Here is a 26,040-nt window from a genome sequence, read left to right on the forward strand (position 1 = left end):
CAAATAGGTCACGCTGGAGTGTCTGAGGGGGAACACTCGCGACGCCGCCGGCTTTTCCTATGCTACTACTGCGGCAAGGAGGGCCATCTCTCACTATCATGCTCTGTCCGCCCGGTAAAAGCAAAGGCTCACCAATAGGAAGGGAGGTCATGGTGAGCCTGGCTATTGGGGAATCCTCCCGTCGTTTTATACTACCAGCATCTCTTTCCTGGGGGGAAGAACTCACAACACCACCGCTTTGATCGACTGCGGAGCGGACGAACGTTTCATCGACCGCTCCGTGGCCTCTAAGCTGGGCATCGGGACTCGGGCCAATGAGAGACCCCTAAATATAACGGCACTGGACGGGCGTACCCTAGGCAGAGTGGAGCGACGGACGGACCCTGTTCTACTCTGCCTATCCGGTAACCACCAGGAGATGGCGTGCTTCTATATCTTGGACTGCCCGGAGGCGACTATTGTTCTGGGCCTTCCGTGGTTAAGACAGCACAATCCGGTGATCGACTGCCGTGCGCCTCAAGCTCCCACCGCCCCGCCGCATCCACTCCACCTTCCACGTTTCCCAGATCAAGCCAGTCACGCGCGCAGCTTAGAGGGACCATTGCTCGGAACCCTCAATGAGATAGAAGCCATTGTTTGTATCGCATTGACGGTCACATAACGCTATGTTTATTAAACTCGATGAGTTGTTGTCACATTTCTGCCTCTGTTTCCATTATTTACCTCCTGGACTATTTGGACAAACCCCCGAGTGAACCATCAACGGACTTTCACTCATCAACTTCAATTCAATTATCAGGTGCAATTGAAAAATGCTCTTGATGCCTATTCACATAATGCAATTAGGCAATGGATAGATAAACATTGGGTAGACAGACCGGCGGGGACTCTTGAGCGATATGTAAATCAAGCATTACATGCAGAAAGACTTCTACTCCAAAATAAGAAGTAAACAGCTTTCTAACAGGAGAAGGGGAAATCTATTATCAGGGGAAAGGGCAGGGCTACAGCCGTTACTATAATTATGGCCGTAGCAGAGGACGCGGAATGAGAAGAGGAGCAGGACGAGGGCGGTATGCAAAAATGGAAGGGACCATTTGTTTGTCATATTTCACGTAACATGATGTTCCATCATCAAACAAAGGGCTCCACTAATTCCTATGCGTGACGTTTGGCGGAAACTAAATGATATGATTCATGCAAAAATTCAACCGGACGATGTGCATTAGTATCATTGCTTTTACCTTCTACAGTTGAGGATATTCAATTGGCGGTTCAAAATCTTGGGGACTCATCGCATCTTTCGTGACGACGACACAAATCATGGAAAGATGGCGATCCTATTGTGGAATTAGATCTAATGCATCCATTATGTGTTATAGTATAGAGATTTGCACGGCCACCGGTTTCGAGTGAAGATTTCTATTTGATGTTCGAGTGAACCCACCTATGTGTGTTCATCCAGCTTGTGCTTGAGAAATCAGTCATACAGTCGCTACGAGAACGGACTAAATAATTGTGTGTATTAAAGTATACTATAAGAGAGTGAATGTGTGTGCGTGTCTTTGCCAGATGACAGGAAAAGAAAAATTAAAGCGTTAAACATTACGAAACGTGCCGAAAAACATATGATATGCTTAGGACTGTGTGGAAATTAAGTGTTAAAAACGTATTTTAAAACTGTGGAAAGATGCTGTTGTTTGAGTGGTCACTTCTGAAATAGTAGACACAAATTTGACGCTGGTTAAGTTTGCACCCAGCAATAGCAGAATTTGAGCAAAAGCCTTTGTTGGTCGATGTTCTGTTGCGGATTGGCTAAAGAACGCTGAAATAAGTGCTGTGATGTTTTCTCTGTGCATGCGGCTCGTGGTTATAAGCGATCACTGTCTACGTGAATAAATGATTGAGAGCTGTATTGAAAATTCCTGTTGAGAAGGGCAACTGAAAGTGTGAGTATTTTGTATTTTGAGCGAAGACTTGAGGTGCAGTCGCTTGGCGTACAGTTAGAATATCTGCAAGCGTTGTGAGCTGTCTCCATTCCGGAAATGAACTGACTGTTGTGGGGGGCAGCCAAGAGAGGATGTCAGGGGGGATACTCGGACGTTTGGTCGGCGGACGTTTGGTCGCCCGGACGTTTGGTCGCCCGGACGTTTGGTCGCCCGGACGTTTGGTCGCCGGACGTTTGACAACATGACAGAGAGTTTACTGTTGAAACCAGCTCTCAAAATTATATTCATGAGAGAGAGTTTAATATCTAAATATCTACTGTTGAAACCAGCTCTCAAAATTAAATTCACCCGGGCGACCAAACGTCTGGCGACCAAACGTCCGGGGCGACCAAACGTCCGGGGGACCAAACGTCTGGCAAATCACCCCACCCTTCACGGAATTATTAGGCACAAGAGAGGAGTGTTTATTTGTTGTGACCATTGCATTCTTTTGAATTTTATTGCTCGCTTGAGGGGAATTTAAATTAACCCTGTGAATACACAACCACCACTGAATAAAGGGTTTGAATTGAAAGCATTTGAATTGAAAGCATTTTGTCTCAACAGTCCACTATCCAGCTTGATATAAACCGATGGTCTGCGTTAGATCTTGATTTTGATCCATTGACATTAAACGAAGCAAGTTGATTTTTTTCGAAAGATAGCTGCGCGGCATAACTAAATAGTTACTTACTAACTGGTTATTGGGAAAACATTCCTAAGATGGCCTTTCCCCGACGATGATTTTGGGAGTCAAATATCCAATGAAAAAAGACGAAATTGAAGAATTTTGTAGGAAAAGAGCCAAGCGCACAAAGAGTTTAAACCCCAACTTGCCTACAGCTGGAACATTTGATGTAAGCTTGTGCAAGGACATGGAAGTTAGAATTAAGAACTACAAATCAAAAGATAAGAGCAATAAAAGACAGGAAAAGAGAGATAAAGAATTGGAAGTTTTACACTTGTTTAAGTGTAAGGATTTTATTTCATATTATTATTATGCATTTCCTTGGAATGAAGAAATGCTTCGCTTTACAATTAAACGTGCTTTGTTCATCATTATTAGTTTCATATTATTGAATGTTTGCTTGGAACAAAGTAAAAGGCTTTACTCCTGATAAACCTTAATTAGTCTAAACAAAGAGGATCCGGAACGCCTTAGAGTGCTGTGAATCGGATCTGGGAACTGCAGCTGCGTCCACCACAGACTCCACAGGACTTTCAGACCTTCATTTGTTTTGACTTTTGACGTCTCACGTCTGTTTCCAACCCTCCCCTGAGAGTTGAGACATTGTAATCAGGGCCCTCGAATGTAATAAACAACAGAAAATATGTGTAAGGTCAGAAAGAAGTTGGGACTTGGCCTCAACGGTTCGTTCTCCTTGCAAATGAAAAATAGTTTTGTGCACTATAACATTAGTTTACGGTTTACACCATCCATTACAGTGTGGTATTCATATTCTAACCAATATACTCGGTTAAAGACACAAATTGCCACAGTCACATTTATTACATTTACACTAGGACACATTTGGTGAGAGACACTGGCAGACAGGCAGAATAGGTAAGCACTCCTGGAAGAGTCTTCCTGAGGGACACCCAGGGGCAAGCTCTGCGGGGCGAGTCAACCGAGAAAAGTCTTCCTGCGGAACAAGCATTCACTGAGGGACTCTGAAAGCATCGGGGAACCGCGAGGGGCGACGACGTCTGTCCAGAAGGGTGACGATGGGGAAGAGGGGGAGCGAGTGCCTAACTCCTGCATGTGGCGTGCCAAGCCAACATCTAAGGACGACAAGGGATGACTTTCCTGAGCTAGGGTCCCTCCAGCGGACACTGTGCTGATAATTGGCGGATGATCGAATAAAAGGGACCGCAGGACCCCAGATACCGTTCTTACAGAGACACAATAATCCTCTGGGCGGTAATAAAAGTGGAAATATCGCTCCTACACATTCGTCAGGACTGACTTGCACTGGAAGACCAAAGAACAGAACTGTGTGATCTGTTCGAATGCTGGAACTGTACTATTGTATTTGTAGTAAACATCTACATAAGGAGGGAATATTGTGGAATTAGATCTAGTGCATCCATTATGCATTATAGTATAGAGATTTGCACGGCCGCCAGTTGAACCCAGTTGTGTAAGCGCCCATGAGTCGAGAATAACATCCTTTGTTTATATGAGCAAATGTCAGGCTGATCTGCCAAGACGATGCAGACGATGTGATTTTGCCTAAACGATGATGAAAGAGTGCAGGTGTGGAGTCCATTTTTCTTTGGATAACTCCAAATAAATATCTTGACTGAATAAACTACATCCATTACAATGTCTAAAACTTGGAAGTTAAACTGAACAAGGCTTTATTGCCATAAAAGAACAAATCAATCAAAAGCCTTTATTGTCATCATACACAGCTGCGTATAACAAAATTGGTGGTGCTACTCCACAAAAGGCGTTTTCCCAGTTAAAAAAAAACATAAATAAGTAATATAAAAATATGAAGACTGGCAAGGTAAATTCTAAAATATTGCACAATATAAGATATTGCACATTGTTATTGCACACTGTTATTGCACACCCCGAAGTTATTGCACAAAAGGGATTGTGTTTCGTGCTAATGAAAGTTCAGAGTCCTGATGGCTGTGGGAAAAAATACTCAAGTCTATTTGTCCGTGCTTTGTGAGACCTGTAGCGTCTGCCAGAGGGCAGCAGCTGGAACAGGTTGTGACCAGGGTGGTATGGGTCCCTGAGAATGTTCCCGGCTCTGCTGAAGGAGGGAGGGCTGGAAATGTCATCCAGTGGGGGCAGAGAGCAGCCGATTATCTTCTGGGCGGTGTTGATCACTCTCTGCATGGCCTTTCTGTCTGCTGCCGTGCTTCCAGTGTACCACACTGTAATGCAGTATGCCAGGATGCGCTCCACAGTGGCTCTTTAGAAGGTTACCAGAAGCTTAGTGTCCAAGTTGTTCCTCCTGAGTACCCTCAGGAAATGGAGTCGTTTCTGGGCCTTCTTCCCCACTGCCATGGTGTTGGTAGACCAGGAGAGCTTGTCCGTGACGTGGACCCCCAGGAATTTTAAGGACTGGACCCTGTCTACGCATACTCCATTTATGAGGAGCAGGGCCAGATCTGTGCTGCGTTTGCGAAAGTCCAGGATTATTTCTTTAGTTTTCGTAGTGTTTAGTGTGAGATTGTTCACCAAACACCACAAAGACAGTTTGTTGACCTCATCTCTATAGGCAGACTCATCCTCCCCCTGAGATGAGTCCAACCACAGTGGTGTCATCGGCAAATTTGATGGAGTTAGACTAGTGGGTCGGTGTACAGTTGTATGTGTACAGGGAGTACAGAGGAGGACTCAGTACACAGCCTTGAGGGGAGCCAGTGCTCAGACTAATGGAGGAAGAGAGGTGGGGACCAAGTCTAACAGTTTGTGGATGGTTGGTTAAGAAGTTCTTAATCCAGCAGCAGATGGAAGAGGATAGTCCAAGGTGGGAGAGTTTGTCTAGTCCAAGGTGGGAGAGTTTGTCAGCCAAAATGTCCGGTATTATAGTGTTGAAGGCTGAGCTATAGTCAATTGAGCTCCACCTCACTAATGGGCTTTCAAACTCGAATAACGGTTGACATGCTTCTGGCAGAGAAAGGAGGCGTGTGTGCAATGTTCAGAGATCAATGTTGCACTTTCATACCCAGCAACACGTCACCAGTAGGGTCACTCACAAGCGCCATTGAGCGCTTGCAGACTCTGAACGCCAGAATTAAGCATCACTCCGAGGTGGACACCTCGATGGTGGGGTGAGATGTTCGCAAGTATAAAGATTTGGCTTTTTCAGTGATGATCTCGATAGCTATTTTTAAAGCCATACTGACTTTGTGTAGATGTGGTTGCATACCTTTTTTACGGGGCAGCTTGAGTGGTTAGTAGGTCGGCCTCACAGATCTGGGGTCCTGGGTTCAAATCCAAGTCGGTCCACCTGTTTGGAGTTTACATGTTCTCCCCAGGCCTGCTTGGGTTTTCTCCAGGTACTCCGGTTTCCTCCCAAATTCCCAAAACATGCATGGTACGCTGATTGGACACTCTAAATTGTCACTAGGTATGAGTGTGAGAGTGAATGGTTGCCCGTCTCCTCGTGCCCTGTGATCAGCTGGCCAGCGGTTCAGGGTGTTTCCTGCCTCTGCCCCAGGGTCAGCTGGGATAGGCTCCAGCACCCCCTGCAACCTTAGTGAGGATAAAGTGGTTCATAAAATGAATGAATGATTAACTGACTTATAACTGCTGCAATTGCCACAACTATTTGAAAAATAATCTTCTTTTCCAGACCTGGTCTATGAGAAAGGGGATACTGAGAGCATCTTACCTCTGAGTGTAACTATTTTTGTTTCATGAGCATGGATTAATAAAATAAAGCCGTGAGAAAGTTTTATTAAGAAAATGAGGATTTGAGCAAATGTAGATTAAACAGGGGGGAAATGTGAAGTTAATTATTACCATCATTTATCCAGTGGAGGTCCGTGCATTTTCTAATAGCGCCTTCAACGAATCATCCAACCCTCAAAAACTATTTTATGGCTATAAAACCTGCGACACAAAAAATAATCAATAAATCAATGCACAAAAATGGGGTAAAATCCACTTCCTAGCAGCAGTTAATGTTTAAATACAAATACTGGAGCTTTTCAGACATTACAACCAGGCCGGGGGGGGGGGGGGGGATTTTCCTGGCAAAAGACAGCGATGAACGTCAATGGCGTACCGGCAAACATTGCCCGAAAATCCAGCGGAAAACAGCATTTATTGATTAAATACAAATACTGGAGCTTTTTAGACATCAGAACAGGGCCCGGAGTATCATTTCCCCGGGAAAAAGACAGCGAAGAACGTCGATACGTCCATATACGTCCATACGCAAAACGACAAAAATTGCACTAAAATGGGTAAAATCCACTTCCTAGCAGCATTTATTGATTAAATACAAATACTGAAGCTTTTCAGACATTACAACCGGGCCAGGGGGGTTGATTTCCCCAGGAAAAGACAGCGATGGACATCAATGGAGAAATGGCAAAAATTGCACTAAAATGGGACAACATCCACTTCCTAGCAGCATTTAGTGATTAAATACAAACACTGGAGCTTAAATAAAAATACTGGAGCGTTTCAGATATCAGAACCGGGCCCACAATTGAAATATTATTTAGGAATATAGCCATATTTTACTCACCAAAAATCCTTTTTAACTCTATACAATATCCATCCTCCTTTCTTTCTTCCTTCTTTTCTATCGCCATCGAAGCTAATGCTGAAAGTCGAGCCTGTCCTGTAGTATTTCTGGCCTAGTCCGTCTTGAAAATGGCTTTAAATCAACACAACAATATATTTGCTTGTGCAGCACGCTCCAGATACAGTTTGGTAGCTCTGGCTAATCACTAGCCAATCATAGTTGGTGAAAGCAATGACGTATCCCTACGCCTGCAAGAAGGCAATGACGTATCCCTACGCCTGCGACAAGGCAACAACGTATCCCTACGCCTGCGACAAGGCATTGTGGTGTTGCCAACTCGAAATCTGATTGGTTAAAGCAACAGTCTTATCGACGCTTGTTTAATGCAGCAGAGCCTGCAGAACTGATTGTGAAGGCCTTGAGGCAGATTTCTGACCCTGGCAACAAATAATGGCTGAAATGTGATTGGTTAAATGGTTCAATATGAAAACACACATCTGGAAGCAGTGTAACCAGGGGGAAAAGCAATGAAAGGAAGCTAACAGACCATTTGGAATAATAAGTATTGATGGACAACATATAATATAAGATTCAGATATATCTTAGGCCAGCAGAGAAGGTCTTGAAGGCCCTGACGGCCCGCCACTGCATTTATCTGTATATGGATTTTAAACCTCTAAGAGTTTTTCATAATTTTGTCGTTGCATCATGAACATTCACTCCCATTTGGGGTTAAAATAGGTTTGTTTTTATTATCAAGGGTTTTTTAATGCCCATATACAAAACTGATGACAATATGTTTTGAAAATCGTACCTCCACTGTGATATGTAATGGATCCACAATCTGCCAGATCATGAGAGACAAGAAGTCGATGCCAAGCAAGATGCCAACCGTAGTATAGAGCTTCCAGGGCTCCAGGTGCTGAAGAAACAAGGACAGGAAAAGGCACAAATCCTCTCTCTTTTATCTAATATTGAGAAAGAAATATTTCTGAAGCCACAAACAGACCCATTAAACTTGCCCTTGAAACAATGACTAACATTATAAACCTATAAAGCAATGATCCATTAGAGCAATGAGAAAAAAAATGAAATACTAATGGGACTATGTATATTTAAATGGTTTGATCAGTGAAAACACGTGTTGCTGTGCATTTCAGGGGATACAAATTTAATAATTTTGTTTGAAAATGATAAACAGGAATTACTGTTGTTTTTCCACGTAATCTAATTAAGGTCTCTGATTATCAGATTATTCAAAAGCCATCAAAGAATATGAAACCTCTCTTCAAACAAATTAATATGTTATGCAACTACTTCTAGTTAGCCACTACTAGTTTATATTGACTGTGGAGGCTTATGCAGCCATTCATTCATTTTCTGAGCCGCTTATCCTGAAAAAGGTCGTGAGGGTCGCTGGAGCTTATCGCAGCTAACTATGGGCATGAGGCAGGGGACACCCTGAATGGATGCAGCAGAGGCTACATTTTCAAGAGTACTCAGGAAGGAGCTACTCAACACCAACCTGCTGTTAAACTTCTACCGGTCAGCCATTGAGAGCGTGCTGACCTATACTGTGTCAGTATGGCACTCAAGCTGTACAGAAGCAGACAGGAAAAGAACGCAGAGAGTGATCAACACAGCTCAAAAGATGATCAGCTGCCACCTACCCCCCTTGTCCACCATCTTCAACTTCCGGTGCAAAGGAAGGAAAGCGGGCATCACAGAAGACAATACACATTCAAGCTTGCACCTCTTGAACCTGCTGCCCTCTGGCAGGCACTACAGGACCATACCAGCAAAAGCAAACAGAATAAGGGACAGTTTTGTCCCCCAAGAGCTGTTACAATACTCTACTCGAGTTTTGCAATGAGGACCTAATCTAGACTCAATTAAGTACTGTCGCTACACTATACATAAAATTCGATAACACTGCAAGATGCATTTACAAAAGTAATGCTCTCATAATTTTACTTCAGTCTTCGCACTGCTAATTTTTATCTAGGACTTTGATACTTGCCGCCTTGTGGTGTCGAGGTTCACACGTCTGACTTCGAGGTACCTCACGTGCTACTAACTAGTAACTAACTTAGTAACTTTGTTTTACATCACTTCATTTTTATTATATATAAATCTTTGTATGACTACCGTATTCTATTGCATATACGCCGTAATTGTCGCTAAAAATGATGACTGAATCGAGGGTACGGCTTATATATGTGTATAACCACTCAAGCCGCCGGGCTGCTTCTTTGTTACATAGTAATCAAAATTAATTTTATAAAATGCAACACATCTACAATAGTTCATCATATTCCTTATGATTACTCACGAGGATTCAAGCTTTTTAAAATTAGAATCCAATGATCCATCATATTCATCTTCTTCTGCTTATCCAAGGTCGGGTCCTAGGTGCAGCAGCTTCAGCATGGAATGAATCCCAGACTTCCCTCTCCCCAGCCACTTCAACCATCTCTTCTGGGAGGATTCCAAGGCATTCGCGGACCAGCTGAGAGACATATTCTCCCCAGCGTGTCGTGGGTTGGCCCCATAACCTCCTTTCGGTAGGACGTGGATGGGTAACCTCACCAGGACGGTGTCCTAATCTGATGCTCGAGTCAACTCATCTGGCTCTTCGTGATGCGGAGGAGCAACGGCAGTACTCCGACCCCCTCCGGATGACCGAGCTTCTCACTTTATCTCTGAGGGAGAGTCCGGAGGAAACAAAATTTCAGCCACTTGAATCCAGGATCTTTGTTCTTTCTGTCATGACCCACAGCTCATGACCATAGTTGAGGGTAGGAACGTAGATCGACTGGTAAATATAGGGCTTCATCTTCTGGGCCTCCGATGGAGAGTCCACATTACTGCAGACACAACATCGATCGGCCTGTCTATCTCCTGCGCAATTTTCCCGTCACTCGTGAATACATCCCTAACATACTTAAACTACTTGGGGGAGGACTTCATTCCAGACCTGTAGAGGGCCTGCCAACTTTTTCCTGACTGAGGACCATGATTTCAGATTTTTAGGTGTTGATTCTCATCCCGAACGCTTCCCACGGTAGCAAATGAAGCCAACAGAACCACGTCATCTGCAAAAAGCAAGGATGCAATATTCCTTCCACCAAACCTGATCTCGTCAACGCCACAGCTGTGACAAGATATTCTCCTTACTAAACTTATGAACTGTTGGTGACATAGAGCAGCCCTGTCAGACTCCAATTCCCAGGGGAGAATGATCTGACTTACTGACTCATTTTGACCAGGCTCTGACACCGGCCATACAGGGACTGAACCCCACATATCAGGGATTCCGGTACCCCAAACTACTAGAGTAACCACCACAAGACTCCCCGGGGAATACAGTCAAATGCCTTCTCCAAGTCCACAAAGCACATGTAGACTGGTTGGGAAAACTCCCATAAACCCCCTGAGAACCTTGCTGAGCGTATAGAGTTGATTGACTTTTCTACGGCCAATATGAAAACCACACAGCTCCTCCTGAATCCGAGATTCGACTTCCTGGTGGACTCTCTTTTCCACTACCCCCGAATAGGCTGAGGTGTGTGATTCCCTTATAAATAGAACACACCCTCCGGTCCCCTTTTTAAAAAAGTGGAAGCACCACCCCGGTCTGCCAAACCAGGGCACTGTCCCTGATGTCCACGCGATGTTGCGGAGGCGTGTAAACCAAGACAACCCAAAACATCCAAAGCCTTTAAAAACTCTGGACGGATCTCATCCACTCTTGGGGCCTTGCCGCGGAGGAGCTTTTTAACCACCTCAGTGACTTAACCCCAGAGATAAGAGAATCTGCCCCAGAGTCCCCCAGCTCTGCTTCCTCATGGGAAGGCGTGTCGGTGGAGTTGAGGCGGTCTTCAAAGTATTCGGCACACCGATTCACAACATCTCGAGTCGAGGTCAGCAGCGCCCCATCGCCACTATACATTGATGGTGCAATGCTTCCCCCCATTTATATTGTAAGGAAGTTAAACTTGAGGCGGCATCGTATAACAGAGCAGTCACGTGGATTGTTGTTCTCTGCACTGCGGGAAAATAAACACTTAATCCTAAATGCTCATGATGTATTATGTTTGATTCAAGATGGCGGCGCACACAGGTGCAGCGGCTCTATGCTCTCCAGTTTGGTGTCGTTCGTTATTTACTAACATCTACAGTCGCCAGGATTTAATTACTCTCGAAAGGAGATGTGATATATCCATCACAACAAACCTAACGGACCTACGATATCCCCGAGGACATCTCGAGACCTCCGGGATCTCCGTGGATAGTCAGCCCACTCAGGCAGGGAATACGATATAGTACGTCGGAGGCGGCGAAGGGAAAGAAAGCAAAAGCGTGGATGCCGTGCGGGCCTAGCTGCTAAGTTAAGACACCAACCACACCGGGCACCGCTTCTGAGTATCTTTTTGACCAACGCCAGATCCATCACCCACAAAATGAGTTGGAACTTCAGATTGCTACAGCTTTGTTAGGAACTGCAACATTATTCTCATCACGGAAACTTGGCTACACCCGCAAATCCCGACGCCGCGGTTTCGCTAGGTAGCTGAACGCTTTTTCGAAATGATCGTTCAAAAGAATTAACAGGGAAAAGCAAAGGAGGGGGACATTGCGTGTTCATACAGAATGAATGGTGTTGCGACAGTAGGATCATTAACACTCACTGCTCCCCGGATTTAGAGCTATTGGCGATACGGTGCAGGCCCTTCTGTCTATGCTAACGTTAGCATGGACCTTAACCTCCTGCTAATGGCTGTAAACAAACAGCAGCTTGACCACCCCGATGGAGTCTTTATTGTCGCTGATGACTTCAACAAAGCGTGTTTAAAGACTGTTCTGCCTAAGTTTATTCAGTACGTGAAGTGTCACATCAGAGGAGACAAAACTCTAGACCATGTTTATTCTAATATCAAACATGCTTATAAAGCCACTTCCCTCCCTCACCTGGCCGGATCAGATCATCTCTGGCTATCCCTCACCCCCGCATACACTCCACTCCGGAGGCTAACAAGGCCACAAATAAAGATAAATAAAACTTGGCCCGAGGACGTCCTTTCTCAGCTGCAGGACTGTTTTTCCCGCACCAACTGGGAACTTTTCGAACACCACAACCTCCAGGACTACACGGACACTGTACTTTCCTACATCAAAAACTGCACGGACAACGTCACTGTTAATAAATGGACACTGGTTTTTCCTAACCAAAAACCCTGGATGACCAAGGAGACACAGGCACTCATCAAATGCTGTAACACCGCCTTCAGGTCAGGGGACAAGGTACAATACATTGCTGCCAGAGCAGAGCTGAAGAGAGACATTAAAAAGGCCAAGGCAGCATATACAAAGAAAATTGAGGAGCACTTCACAGGAAATAACCCAAAGAAGATGTGGAAGGGAATACGATATATTACCAATTAGAATGACAATAATATGTCTGTTAACGCAGATGCCTCACTAGCTGAGGAAATGAACCGTTTCTTTGCCCGCTTTGAGACTGACAAATCAGACCCAGTCTCAACACCCCCACCACCACCCTGCAGAAGTACACTGAAGTTTCAGGAACATGAAGGAGACTGGTAATACGGTCTGTGAACACCAGGAAGGCTACTGGCCCTGACGGAGTACCTGGGAAGGTGCTCAAAACCTGTGCTGACCAGCTGGCTGGAGTTTTCACAAAAAAATCAATTGTTCCCTGCAACAATCCATCATTCCATCCTGCCTGAAATCTGCCACCATTATCCCTGTTCCCAAAAAGCCAACCATTGACAGCCTGAATGACTATAGGCCTGTTGCACTCACGCCTGTGATCATGAAGTGCTTTGAAAAGTTGGTCGCCCGCCATATCAGGAATACAATCCCTCCCTCAGTTGACCTTATAGAGCAAACAGGTCCACTGAGGATGCTATCGCCATTGCTCTACAAAGCACTGAGCCACCCGGAGGACCATGGGAATTACGTGAGGTTGCTTTTCATTGACTATAGCTCAGCCTTCAACACTACCTATTACTACAATACCGGACATTCTGACTGACAAACTCTCCCACCTTGGACTATCCTCTTCCATCTGCTGCTGGATAAAGAACTTCTTAACCAACCGACCACAAACTGTTAGACTTGGTCCCCACCTCTCTTCCTCCATTACACTGAGCACTGGCTCCCCTCAAGGCTGTGTACTGAGTCCTCTTCTGTACTCCCTATACACACGACTGTACACCAACCCACCAGTCTAACTCCATCATCAAATTTGCCAATGACACCACTGTGGTCGGACTCATCTCAGGAGGGGATGAGTCGGCCTACAGAGATGAGGTCAACAAATTGTCTTCGTGGTGCTCGGTGAACAATCTCACACTGAACACCACAAAAACTTAAGAAATAATCCTGGACTTTCGCAAACACAGCACAGATCTGGCCCCACTCCTCATAAATGGAGTATGTGTAGACAGGGTCCAGTCCTTTAAATTCCTGGGGGTCCACATCACGGATAAGCTCTCCTGGTCTACAAACACCATGGCAGTAGTGAAGAAGGCCCAGAAACAACTCCATTTCCTCAGGGTACTCAGGAGGAACAACTTGGACACTAAGCTTCTGGTAACTTTCTATAGAGCCACTGTGGAGAGCATCATGGCATACTGCATCACAGTGTGGTACGCTGGAAGCACGGCAGCAGACAAAAAGGCCATGCAGAGAGTGATTAACACTGCCCAGAAGATTGTCGGCTGCTCTCTGCCCTCACAGCCCTCGTTACCTCAGCAGAGCCAGGAACATTGTCGGGGACCCATACCACCCTGGTCACAACCTGTTCCAGCTGCTGCCCTCTGACAGACGCTACAGGTTTCACAAAGTACGGACAAATAGGCTTAAGGAGAGTTTTTTCCCACATCCATCAGGACTCTAAGCTTGCGATAACACGACACACAATCCCTTCTGTGTAATAACGTTGGGCGGTGATCTGCCTTCTACTGGCTGACTGAAGGTAAGTGAGAGACAGTGAGAGGTAAGTGATCCGCTCGGGGGTTGATGCGATGTATCCATCACGGCAGAATTCCAAATTACGAGTCTGAAATTATCACTTATTTGGGTCTTTTGCCGGGAAAACGCACCTTATGGAGAAGTACTACAAATTTCGTCATACTCAGCTGGGTATGATGACAATTAGGCTTTTGTCGAGTCAATGATGATGACAAAGCCTATGTCCGATTATTATTATTATTATTTGTACCCAACTTAGTCCAACTTAGTCATTTTGATAGTAGGCTAATACAAATACATAACAGCATGTGTTGCCTTCCTTATAAGGCTTATGTAAGGCTTTAAATTTTTTGCAGCTCAAGAACTATTTTTTTTTTTGGTCCATTATGGCTCGTTCAACATTTTGAGTTCCCAACCCCTGTTAACCTTATCATGTGTTTATAGTAGTCACAGTGAGATAACTAAGTTTATTAATGCAAACTATACCTCGGTTGTGTCACACTTCAGTAACATAACTCTTCTTATTGGCTTTCTACAGTGAAAATAATACATATAAATATTTAATATGGCCGTGCATCACTCTACCCAAAAATGTCTTGCTCTCATATCTAAGCAGATCATCCATGGGATATCACGTCACATTCAATATATCTTGAATATGAAAGCAACGTGAAACAAAGTTTTGAAATGGGAGACCTTAGTAGTTAGGACCTTTCGGGGGGTGGGGGTGGTTTTTTCTTTCTTTGTATTTAAGCTTGGCAGAATGACAAATAGATACTGCATAACGCTCAAGGGCAAGTTGTGGGCCAGTTCTAAAACCATTGAGTGACCAAACGTAAAAAGATTACACTTGATTGGGGGATATATCATCTCTGCTAAGAGAGCTTGCCCTTGAAAGATATGATGATTAAATAAAGCTGAACCCTGCTGCTTGGCAGAAGAGCTGGGGCGAGATTTAACTACTTGTGGAAAATTTGTTTAGTAAATCCCACCTATAGCTTTCCTTTCACAATTACCTTCTTCTTATCCTTCTTCTCATCCTTCTTAGTGAATACAGTGTGGACCCACCAAATCTTGGTAAACATGCTGCCGTATGCAAGGCTGAAACCCAGACCAAGCAGCCAGAATCGAAGCTGTAATAGAGGCAAACAGATAAGAATCTTGGATTAATTTATCAAACAAATGGACCAAATTAGTTTCACAGACACTTGCCATCATTAAGCCTTGTCTGATTTAATAAGACTTTCTGAAATGACCTTCAAATAAAATTAAACTTCTTAGAGGCTCTTTCAATTGTTACTGACATGAAGCTGATTTGGCTGTGGTCATGCACAACACAACCTTCAATAAGGAAAGAAATTAAGATGGCAAAGGTAATTACGGCAACTTCTTAGATAAGAGGGTGGTTTTACAATTTCATTAGTTAATTTGTTCCCCTCTCAGTCTCAGAAGAATAGCTCTAACCTCTACATCGGTCACTTTCATGTCAAATAAAGGCTATCTATTTCTTTAAGTCTTAGGAGAGTCTTTTTTTCTGGTAAATTCAATGTGAACAATTTAGCGTTGGTACTATGATTAGTAAGTACAGTGCCCCCACATAAAAATGCTGAATGTCGTGGAATTTACAGCACAAAATGTTAAAGATCCAAAAAGAAACCTGAATAAGTGTGTGTGTGTGTGTGTGTTGACTGATGATGTCAGATTTCTAATATCTTCTAATTCTAATTCTTAATGAGCATCTTAAAGAATCACACTGTAGGTATATCTAACGGTTGCTTCATTCGTGTGAGTATTTTGTGAGAGCAGAAAAAATTTAAAATTAATGACCCACGACTGCTCAATACATTAATGTCAATTTAAAAATGTAAGTAAGCTTTATTTTAAAAAAAAAATTACTAATTCAAAGAAACTGTTCATTTTAAATTGCTATGCTTATCTATGAATGAAAGGATCTGACAGATCTGTGTTATGCACATTCTGGAAGGATATCTGCATTGATGCAAAGATCCCAAATTTGGAATTTTTGTTTTTTTAATTACTTCACTTCATTAAATTAAAATCAAATTAGTATCAAATCGAGTGAGCAAAAGACAGCTGTACAGTGTACGAAAGAATGCTTAGGATCTCTAATGCAGAATCAAGTATCAATTAATTGATAGTTAATTAAAATCCACTGCGATTGGCTGGCCACCATTGAAAGGTGTCCCCACCTGGTGCTCATGGTTAGCTGGGATAGACACCAGCATCCTCCATGATCCTTGTGAGGATAAGTGGTAAGAAAAATGAATGATTAAAAACAAGGAAATAGTTGGGTTTACACCAGTTCAGTTTCCAGAACTATACTGAGTGAGTTTCATACGAGTCACAGCCTATAAAAGCACATGTACTTATCATCTCATCTCATTTTCTGAACCGCTTTATCCTCATTAGGGTCGCGGGGGGTACTGGAGACTATCCCAACTGACTCCGGGCCAGAGGCGGGGGACACCCTGAATCGGTGGCCAGCCGATCGCAAAGCACAAGGAGACGGACAACCATGCACACTCACACCCATACCTGGGGGCAATTTAGAGTGTCCAATCAGTCTACCATGCACGTTTTTGGAATGTGGGAGGAAACCGGAGTAGCCGGAGGAAACCCACGCAGGCGCAGAAGAACATGCAAACTCCACACAGGTGGACCGACTTGCATTTGAACCCAGGATCCCAGAGCTTTGGGGCCGACGCGCTAACCACTCAGCCGCCGGGCTACCCTGAAAATATCAATGCTAATAGTGTATTACTTGCAGTACGAGTCTGAGGTAAAGTGAGTATAGAGCTACCCCAGATGACTGATACAATTTCCGAAGTTGAAGTGTTTCAAAGTTGAGATATACACAGAGGAGATATATCTTAAATGAGAATCGTTAGCGGTTTTCTGATTTTACAAAATAAATTCACTCATCCGCTGCCTTCAAAATCTCATTGGGGGCTTGCCAATTTTGCTAATGAAAAGGAGGCATCTTGGGGATAAGTCATTGTTTACAGATAATTTCAGAATGGATTGATATTGAAAATGAAAGCCAAATCTATTTATCGGAGCAAAGATTTCCTAAAATGTTTTTGCTAGCAAAAAATAAACCCTATTTGCTGGAGGGTCCCTTTATGACTGGAAAATCGCTTTTGAATTGTGAGGGATGATATTTAGAGTCTTGCTGCTTTTTTTTAACAATCCTGAAGAATCTTTAATAATTTACTCTATTTGTACAACACTGTCGTCATGGTGTGCATAAGCCCTGTAATTCCTTTGTATCTGATTAAACATTAAAATGAATATTGATTTACCGCCGGGCCCAGTGATTACAGTTGTATTTTATAATCTACTCTACCTGCTTCACTAGAGTTAAGTATTCTTTTTAACAACAGCGTAGACTGAGGAAAAACATTTATTTGCATTTATACTGCTGTAGAAAGCAACAAGGGCCCACCCTTTTATAATTGAAAAATCAATGGCAATCTCTAAATGTTTTTCACAGAAAACAAAATAAGTTAATTCAGCTGCATGGTAGTGAATGTGAGAAATTGAGGCTTTACAATATTCCCCACACAGGGGCAATTTTTACCTATTGGCACTTGGGGAAAATATGCTAACGCAAGACTTAACATATAATGAATAATGTTACCAATAGTCCTTTCACTAATCTTTTGGATCTTGAAAAATCTTCTCTAAGGATTCATAGTAATAATGGGTAGTCTTCTGCAGTGATGGAAACAGACCTGAATTAGATAACCTTTATTATTCCTATAATGAAAAATTCAATTAAGGCCATTCCAGCAGCAATAGTGTTTAAATTAAAAAAGAAATCTAAGGAGACAAAAGCAAGCAAGGAGGATACTGAAACTCAGACTACAATGAAGTGAGAACTGAGCTCTCTGTGTACAGCATTTCCAGACTTATGCTGCCAAGTGTTGTTAAAATAAACTAAGGAATTAGCTATATGTATACCTACAGGCCAAACAACTTTATAGATTCCTTCTTTATTGCACTGGCATCCCTTAACCCTGGTGTCTACCAATGAGCAGGGTGGCTATCTGATTGGAATCGTGGCGGTGGGTATCATGTTGATAGGTATTGGTGGAACCCTGGCAAACCGCTATATTGCGAGGGCATTGGTGGTGCTCTTCGAATTGGATCAGCTACCCAAATTGGTCAAAGACTCTGCCAAGTTTGCTGGGGTTTAGACGGGGGAGCTATATCTTAAGATTGATACAAGAACTGACCAGACTGTGAGACAGAGGCCAACTACACATGGATGGGCAGCCTAGCATGAGAAAGGCCAGAAAATACATGGAATTTTATGGCATTGGATATTGTGGGACCGTAATGCAAAACATTGCGTCTAAACCGTATCTTTGGCATGGGCGACTATCTTTTAGAAGGTAATGTGTGCCAGCTCCCCTTTCCTTCTCCTCTCCACCACACTGAACTTTCTCCCCTGCCACATACTAGTGACGAAACACCATCAAACCCTGTCCTTACCTTATATGGTGTCTATTTGTGGTGTCTAGTACTTCTTCTAAATGTAGCTCTTTCTTCCATACTTGTGATTTATCTTCCTTTGAAATGGAGGGGCAGGCTGTTTTTGAGATTTGGCAGTCAGCTTGCCTTGCCCCAATCTAGTATGTTATGTTTTAAATGTCTTGGTCGGGCTGTATCTGGAAGTGCATTTCATAAAGTAATGGCTCATGGAGAGGAGAGCCATCATTAAAAATGAAAAACATACTTGTAGTACTGTACATCTAACCTCTAATTTGAGTTATCTAACATCTGAGGTTTCTTAAGACACCCTAATGGTAACAAACGTATGAGTCAGGACTTACCACACAGCACTAATAGGACCCAAAGCAACAAATAAAACCTACCATAAATGTCGAAATAAAGCTCGGTTTCCATGGTAACTGTGTGAATGCTGTGCATTGGCTTGGAAAGAAATTCAGTGTTTGAAAGAAGTCAATAGTGTACCTGGCAGACAACAGGGAAATGCTTCCTGTGGACATGAAGGCCATCAACACCCAGAGGGAAAATTGCAGCGAGAGCCATCATGCAGCCCACTGCAGTCATGTTGTTAAGGTATGGTTGGGAATTCTGAATATACCTGTGACAATAAAACAAACACATTCAGGGCATTGAATAATCATTTCCATAAGCAGACACCATTTATTCATTCAATATCCACGGAAAATTGAAGCTTTCAAAAACAGTTACTGGCTGGAAAACAAGCACACAGAAAGATTCATTGTAAATAAAGACACAAAGCTTTTAAGTGTCACTGTACTATTGAGGCACCAGTGATGTAGTTTTAAAAAATATATATTTTATTATAAATTGTTATTCTATTTCTAATCATCACAGCAACCCCCAGATGCCATGCAAATATAGTATATCTCTCACTCAAAATGAAGTTATGGTAAAATAATAATAATTATTATTTTTAATTAATTATTTGCTTTTGCCTTGCCTCTGGTGCCATTAAAAAAACTTGGATATCTTTGAACTAATAAATGATAAGATAAGAAAAGTAATAGGTCACTATGGGCAAATTTTGTCTGTTTCTAACAGAACAAACCTTTACTGCATGTCTACTGGATGAGCAGCAGTAAAGCCTGGATCACGAAAGCCTTCACACAGGACTGGTTCTTAAACTATTTCATCCCAAACGCGAAGCTGCACCTTGCTGAAAGGTGGCTGCTCTTCAAGGTCTGGACTGTGCAGGAGGACTTCGACTAAAACTCCCATTAACTTCTTTTTTTTATTGATACCAAGCGGAGAGGAACTATTTTCACTGTGAGTACAGTATTTAAAATATATTTACATTTTTTTTTATATATACATTATATTTAGATATTTATACATTTCAGTCTTTTCATCTGCTTATAACTGTAATATTTAATATATACATACACTTCTTGTTAATTGTACTTGTATACTTGTATTTTTGTTTAGGAGCGAAAACATGTAGTGTGGTAATAATAATAGAGATGATCCTACTATCGATTATTGCGGCCATGTTTGGTCTACATTATCCGTGAAAACCGAGGGATTAGTGTATGCAAGTGGGTGACACCCTGAATTGGTCATCAGCCAATCGCAGGGCACAAGGAGACGGGCACACACTCGCTCTCACACTCGCCCACAAGCCCGGGGAGAACATCACAAACTCCGCACACTAAGGGCGTACCGTATTTATTCGAGTATAACACGCACCCGTGTATAACTCACCCATGATTTTTTACTAAAATTCATTTTTTTCTCAGATCACACCAAGGATTGCACCGGTACTGGTAACTGGCAAATGCTGAATACACAAAACATTTATTCACAACGTTTGGTACGGAAATCTGGTAAAACAAACTACTACCAGTATGAACTAAATGGAATTTACAATTTTAAATCCTTAGTCTAATTTATCTTCATAATATTTAAATTTCTTCATAGTCTGGTTCATCATCATCAGATTCACCAAATAATTGATTCTATTCTTCTTGAGCGAGGATAGCGCTCCCGGGGCAGACTCGTGTGAGTAGGTGCCCCGCTAACGTTTCCCTGGAGCAACATTTATCACTTTTACCCCTTTTATCCTATAAACTTGCCAAAGGCTATTTGTAGAGGGCTGGATTTTGTAAAAGAAGATAGATTATCGCCATCTAGCGGATAAAGACAGGTTTTACATCTCCCGTTTTAACGGCTGTGGAGGGGACTTTTTCACCGGCGGAGGGCAGTTTTTCACCAAAATTTGGTCATAAAAGTGAAGACCTTGTGTATAACGCGCACCGAACTTTGCTTCGTTTTTTTGGTAAAGAATTTTGCGGGTTATGCTCGAATAAATGTGGTAACTCACCGGGGATTAAACCCTCGTTCTCAAAACTGTGAGGCGGAAGTGGTAACCACATGTACACCAGGTTGCTCTTCACTTGGAAAAAAATAATAAATATTCTTCTATTCTTGTGTGACTAACATTCTTCAATACCTGTTAATGACTGCAACCTTGATAACACAAAAATGCTTAGCAACAAACACTGACAAGTTTGAGAGGGAGCAATCTAATTGTGTCGGGCAGGGGTGTCAAACCGGTCCTCAAAGGGCCGCAGTGGGTGCAGGTTTTCATTCCAACTCAACAAGAGGATACTTTTTGCAAGCGTAATCAGTTAATTAAAGTCAGATGCTACTTATTTTAGAAGACACCTGATTGGTTAAAATGTCGGCACTAGATCGGTTGGAACAAAGACCAGGACTCACTGCGGCCCTCAGCGGAATCGGTTGGACACGTGGTGTAAGGGTTCACTTGCCTGACTTCGGTGCAGGCAAGCATGGGATCGATCACCGCTTGGTGGTGGTACTATTGTGAGTGTGAATGTTTTTCTGTCTCCCTGTGCGCCCTATAGCTGACTGATGACCAGTGTGGGGTGTATTTCGCCTTTCGCCCGAAGTTGGATGGGATAGGCTCCAGCAACTCCCGCAACCGCAAAAGTAAAAAGGGACTTCCAGGAGTGCCCTCTACTTCTGAAGTTTTTCAGAATTAATACTGATGAAGAGTTTGATTGATTTGGAGTGAGATTGAAAATTTGGTAAACATGTTACATTGGGTTGTTTAGATTATAGCTATCGATAACTGTTATGTGTTATTTAAAAAAAACACCTATTTTGCGTTTGGTTGGTGTTAACTTGGAGATTTCTCCTTTGGAATGATCATGTTGGATAGAATTAGAACTGAGACAATAAGAGGGACAGTGTAGGTTAGACATTTTGGAGACAAGGTCAGTGAGACCAGACTTCGATGGTTTTGACACATCCAGGGGAGAGATATGGACTATGTTAGTATAAGGATGTTGAGAGTGGAACTGCAAGGGATCAGGCCTAGAGGTCGACCTAGAAAGGACATGAAAGTGGCTGGTATAGAAGAGGAGGATGCAAAAGAAATGGTGAAGTGGAAAGTGGAAGTTGAATAATTTATTTGCTGTGGTGACCCCTTAGGAACAAACCTGTTGTTCTCCATTTAATTGTTATTACTTTAAAATATAGGGCTTTTTCTTGGTCTCTGCTATTAATATCCCCATGATAGGAATTATAAGCCAGTGTGACTATATTATTTTTGAATTTTATTTTTTTCCACTTCATTCTTTTTTTGTGGCTGGTGCGACTAGCGATAAGCTCTGCACTTAATTATAATAACAAAGTATTTACACTACATTATTCTGTGATTGGTTGGCAACCAATTCAGGGTGTCCCCCACCTACTGTCCAAAGTTGGGTGGGATAAGCTACGGTACCCTTGTGACCCTTGTGAGGATAAGTGTAATGTAATAAATGAATGAATGAATTCTTCCATCACTGAACTCTAGCTGAAAATTCGTAACTATCCATAAGGGAAAAAAAATTAAATGAGATTTATGGTCATCAATATTAAAAGATGAACTCATGTACCTGACACTGCTGTTGTAGATATTGAAAGTGAGGCAGATAATGCCCAATAAGATGCCCAAACCAGAAAAAACAGACATGGACACAAATAGCTTCTGAGACAGGTAGCGGAACTCCTCGATGACCATTGTCTGGTCTGCAGGGGGTCCAGAGCCTATAAAGGAAATGACAATAGAAATGTACAAGTTGTTTTGGTAATGTTTTTTTAATAAATCAGAGACCATGGGTTCAGTTATTACTTGGTGTGTGACTCAGAAAGAAAATGGGGCCCGCAAGAATTTCATAACAGGAAGCCAAATTGTTCAACTGTATCACATTTTCCTGAGCCATACGCCTAGCACTGTGTAGCAGGCAGCCCGTTCCTTTAAATTGGGGAATCTTAACAAAACGTGGATTTTACACAAAAAAGGGGGTCACATTGGTTAAATTGCATCAGTTAAAGTGCCTATTTTGAGTGTCGAAATTTACTGTCAGGAGGGTGATTTAAGCCTTTTCACATCTTGCTCACTTAAGTAGTTAACTAGGTAATGATTTCTGATCAGAACTATAGTTATCGCTTAATTTCTTAAGAATGAATTGAGCATTTTTAAGATTAAGTCTTGGAAAATTGTGTGGTCTTGTTGGAAACCGGATGGGAATTTTAGCTTACTATGAACTAATGGTAGTCTATAATCCTTATAAAGCGTGATTTATGGATGGATGTGTGGGTGTTTATGTGTGTGGGTATGTTATGTTTCTCTCACTATGTTTGTCCAAACCATGCAACCCAGAGTTGAAATTTTTGATGGTGGCCAGAAACGAAACCCATATTCCCGACGCCCGCCCCATATAATGGCGAACTTGGCGCATGTCGGGCTTTCCTCGTCGAATGCAGCTTGATGTTTTAGCAACAGAGCCTCACAAACAGCACGGACCGAGCCATGATCGTCTAGCTCATCGGCTGTCTTCGCGGTGAAGCTCTCTCGTGGGCTAACGCCAAACGGGAGAGAGGCTGGAATATTTGCTCCTCGTATGCCGACTTCACAGCGGAGATGCGTAAACTGTTCGATCACCCAGTGCGCAGGAGGGAAGAAGCGAGGTGCTTGATGTCTCTCCGCCAGGGCGTCCAAAGCGTGGCGGAAAATTCAGTCAAGTTCCGTACCCTCGCTGCAGAGAGGGGGTTCAACAACGTTGCCCTCCAGAAAGTATTTATTGGGGGGCCTAAGTGAGTCCCTGAAAGACGAGTTGGCATGCTGAGACGAACCCGGCTCCCTCGATGCGTTCAGGAGTTTGTCCATAAGAATAGACAGCGGCGACAGAGATCGCACGGAGGTCCCACATGCAAGCTGCAGGAACCATTTCCAACATCTCCTCCGGCTGCGGTAACCCCACTGTGGGATCCTTCCATCATCTTCTGCTGCCGGCCTCTATCTCCTGGGAGGGCCAGACGCACGAGACCACTGGTCAACTGCGGAGCAAATGAGAGCTTTATCGACCGCTCCATGGTTTACCGACTTGGCACCAAGACTTCCCCAGTGGGTGTACCGTTGAGGACCACCGCAATAAACGGTTGGGCAGGGTAGACCTCCGGACGGAGCCAGTTCACCCCCGTTTATCCGGGAACCTCCAGGAAGTCACGTGTTTTTATGATTTGGACTGCCCAGTTGCGGCAGGATTCTTCTTTGTGGAAAAGAAGGACGGTTTGCTGCGCCCCTGTGTCGACTACCGTGCCTAAACAACATCACCATCAAGAACAGGTACCCCTTGGCTCTCATTGAATCAGGTTTTTCTCTGCTTCAAAGGGCCCGGATTTTTACCAAGTTGGACCTCCGTAACACCTACCATCTGATCCGCATTCAGGAGGGAGATGAATGGAAGAAAGCCTTCACCACTCGTCTGGGGAATTTTGAGTATCTGGTGATGCCTTTTGGCCTGTACAATGCACCAGCAGTTTTTCTTCGAGACGTGGATCAGTGTGTGTTTGTTTATCTGGACGACATTTTAATTTTTTCACGTACCCCCACTAAGCAGAAGCAACACGTACGACAGGTGCTGCAACGCCTTTTGGAGAACCGCCTGTATGTGACGGGGAGCTCCGGATGGACCCTATGAAGGTGGCGGCCATTGCTAAGTGGCGCAGGCCTGAAGGTAGGAAGGAGCTTCAGCATTTTGGGGGGTTTGCAAATTTCTAGAGATGGTTTATCAGGGACTATAGCCGCATTGCCGCCCCCCTCACAGCACTCACGTCAACATAGTCCCCGTTCCATTGATCAAAGGCAGCAGACGCCTCTTTCAGGGATCTTAAGACCCATTTTACCTCCTCTCTCGTGCACACACATCCAGACACTGACCTACAGTTCATTGTGGAGGTGGATGCCTCAGAGGTGGGGGTCAGGGCTGTCTCAACGCAGACCAGGGGATGGGAAGGTGCACCCATGCGCCTTCTTTTCCCGTAGGTTGACTCCAGCCAAACGCTATTACGGCATTGGGGACCGCGAATTGCTGGCTGTGAAGCTTGCCCTAGGGGACTGGCGGCATCATCTGGAAGGGGCCAATTACCCATTTGTGGTTTGGACTGACCATAAGAATTCAGAATATATAAAGTCAGCCCGGAGACTGAACCCTCGTCAAGCCAGGAGGGCCATGTTTTTCAGTAGGTTTGATTTTACATTGTCCTACGTCTTGGGATCCAGGAACGCCTGACGCACTATAACGCATTTTCCAACCCTTGGATTGTGTGGAGGCGCCCACAACCATTCTACTACCCTCCTGTTTAGTGGCAGCTCTGAGGACTGACCTTGAGGACAAGGTCCTTGGGGCCCAGGATACGGAACTTGACCCCAAAGAAGGTACACAAATGTTATGTCCTCATTTCGTCGTGACCGGACATTTCGTCAACGGACACTTCGTCGAACGGTTGTTTGCCTAACCTTAACCACTAACCTTAATCACTATTAAAGAAGACAAAGGAAATTCACATATTCTTTATTAAAGAAAATAAAACAGCAAAAACTCGCTCGACAACACAAACACGTTAAATGTGCCTGTCTCTAAATACACTACCTCTGAAACTGTTCCTACGTTGAGCGCTCCATTTTTAAAATAAAAGGCAATAAATAAAATTATTTTATTAAAATTGTTATTAAAAAGAAGACAAAGGAAATTCACATATTCTTTATTAAAGAAAATAAAACAGCAACATAGGAACCGTTTCGTGCGTAGTGTGTTTAGAGACGGGCATAAAAGTGTAGATGCGACCACAGTGTCATAAAAGGTCCTCAGCAGTGTCCTGCACACTCCAAAGGACCGTAGTGCCGTCAGTAGGTAGAGGCGGCTCTGGCCCCTTTTATACAGGGCATCTATGTTTGTGGACCAGTCTAGTTTGTTGTTGATGTG

The 26,040-nt window shown here is 43.4% G+C and overlaps 1 protein-coding gene across 6 annotated transcripts in view; it reads right to left on the reverse strand.

Annotated features, from left to right (window-relative positions):
* gabbr1b (gamma-aminobutyric acid (GABA) B receptor, 1b) overlaps positions 1-26,040 on the reverse strand; it is a 129,306-nt gene that overhangs the window by 38,037 nt on the left and 65,229 nt on the right. For 5 of the 6 annotated variants that reach the window (XM_077590958.1, XM_077590962.1, XM_077590961.1 and 2 more), the window contains 4 exons: positions 22,669-22,819; positions 19,211-19,343; positions 15,226-15,342; positions 8,025-8,132 (listed from right to left, as the gene is read on the reverse strand). In XM_077590958.1, the coding sequence (XP_077447084.1) occupies positions 8,025-8,132; positions 15,226-15,342; positions 19,211-19,343; positions 22,669-22,819 (509 nt within the window). The remainder of the gene's footprint in view (positions 1-8,024; positions 8,133-15,225; positions 15,343-19,210; positions 19,344-22,668; positions 22,820-26,040) is intronic. The other variant, XM_077590960.1, reaches the window with a different exon arrangement.

Source organism: Stigmatopora argus, chromosome 21, assembly GCF_051989625.1.
Source record: "Stigmatopora argus isolate UIUO_Sarg chromosome 21, RoL_Sarg_1.0, whole genome shotgun sequence".
Taxonomy (NCBI): domain Eukaryota; kingdom Metazoa; phylum Chordata; class Actinopteri; order Syngnathiformes; family Syngnathidae; genus Stigmatopora; species Stigmatopora argus.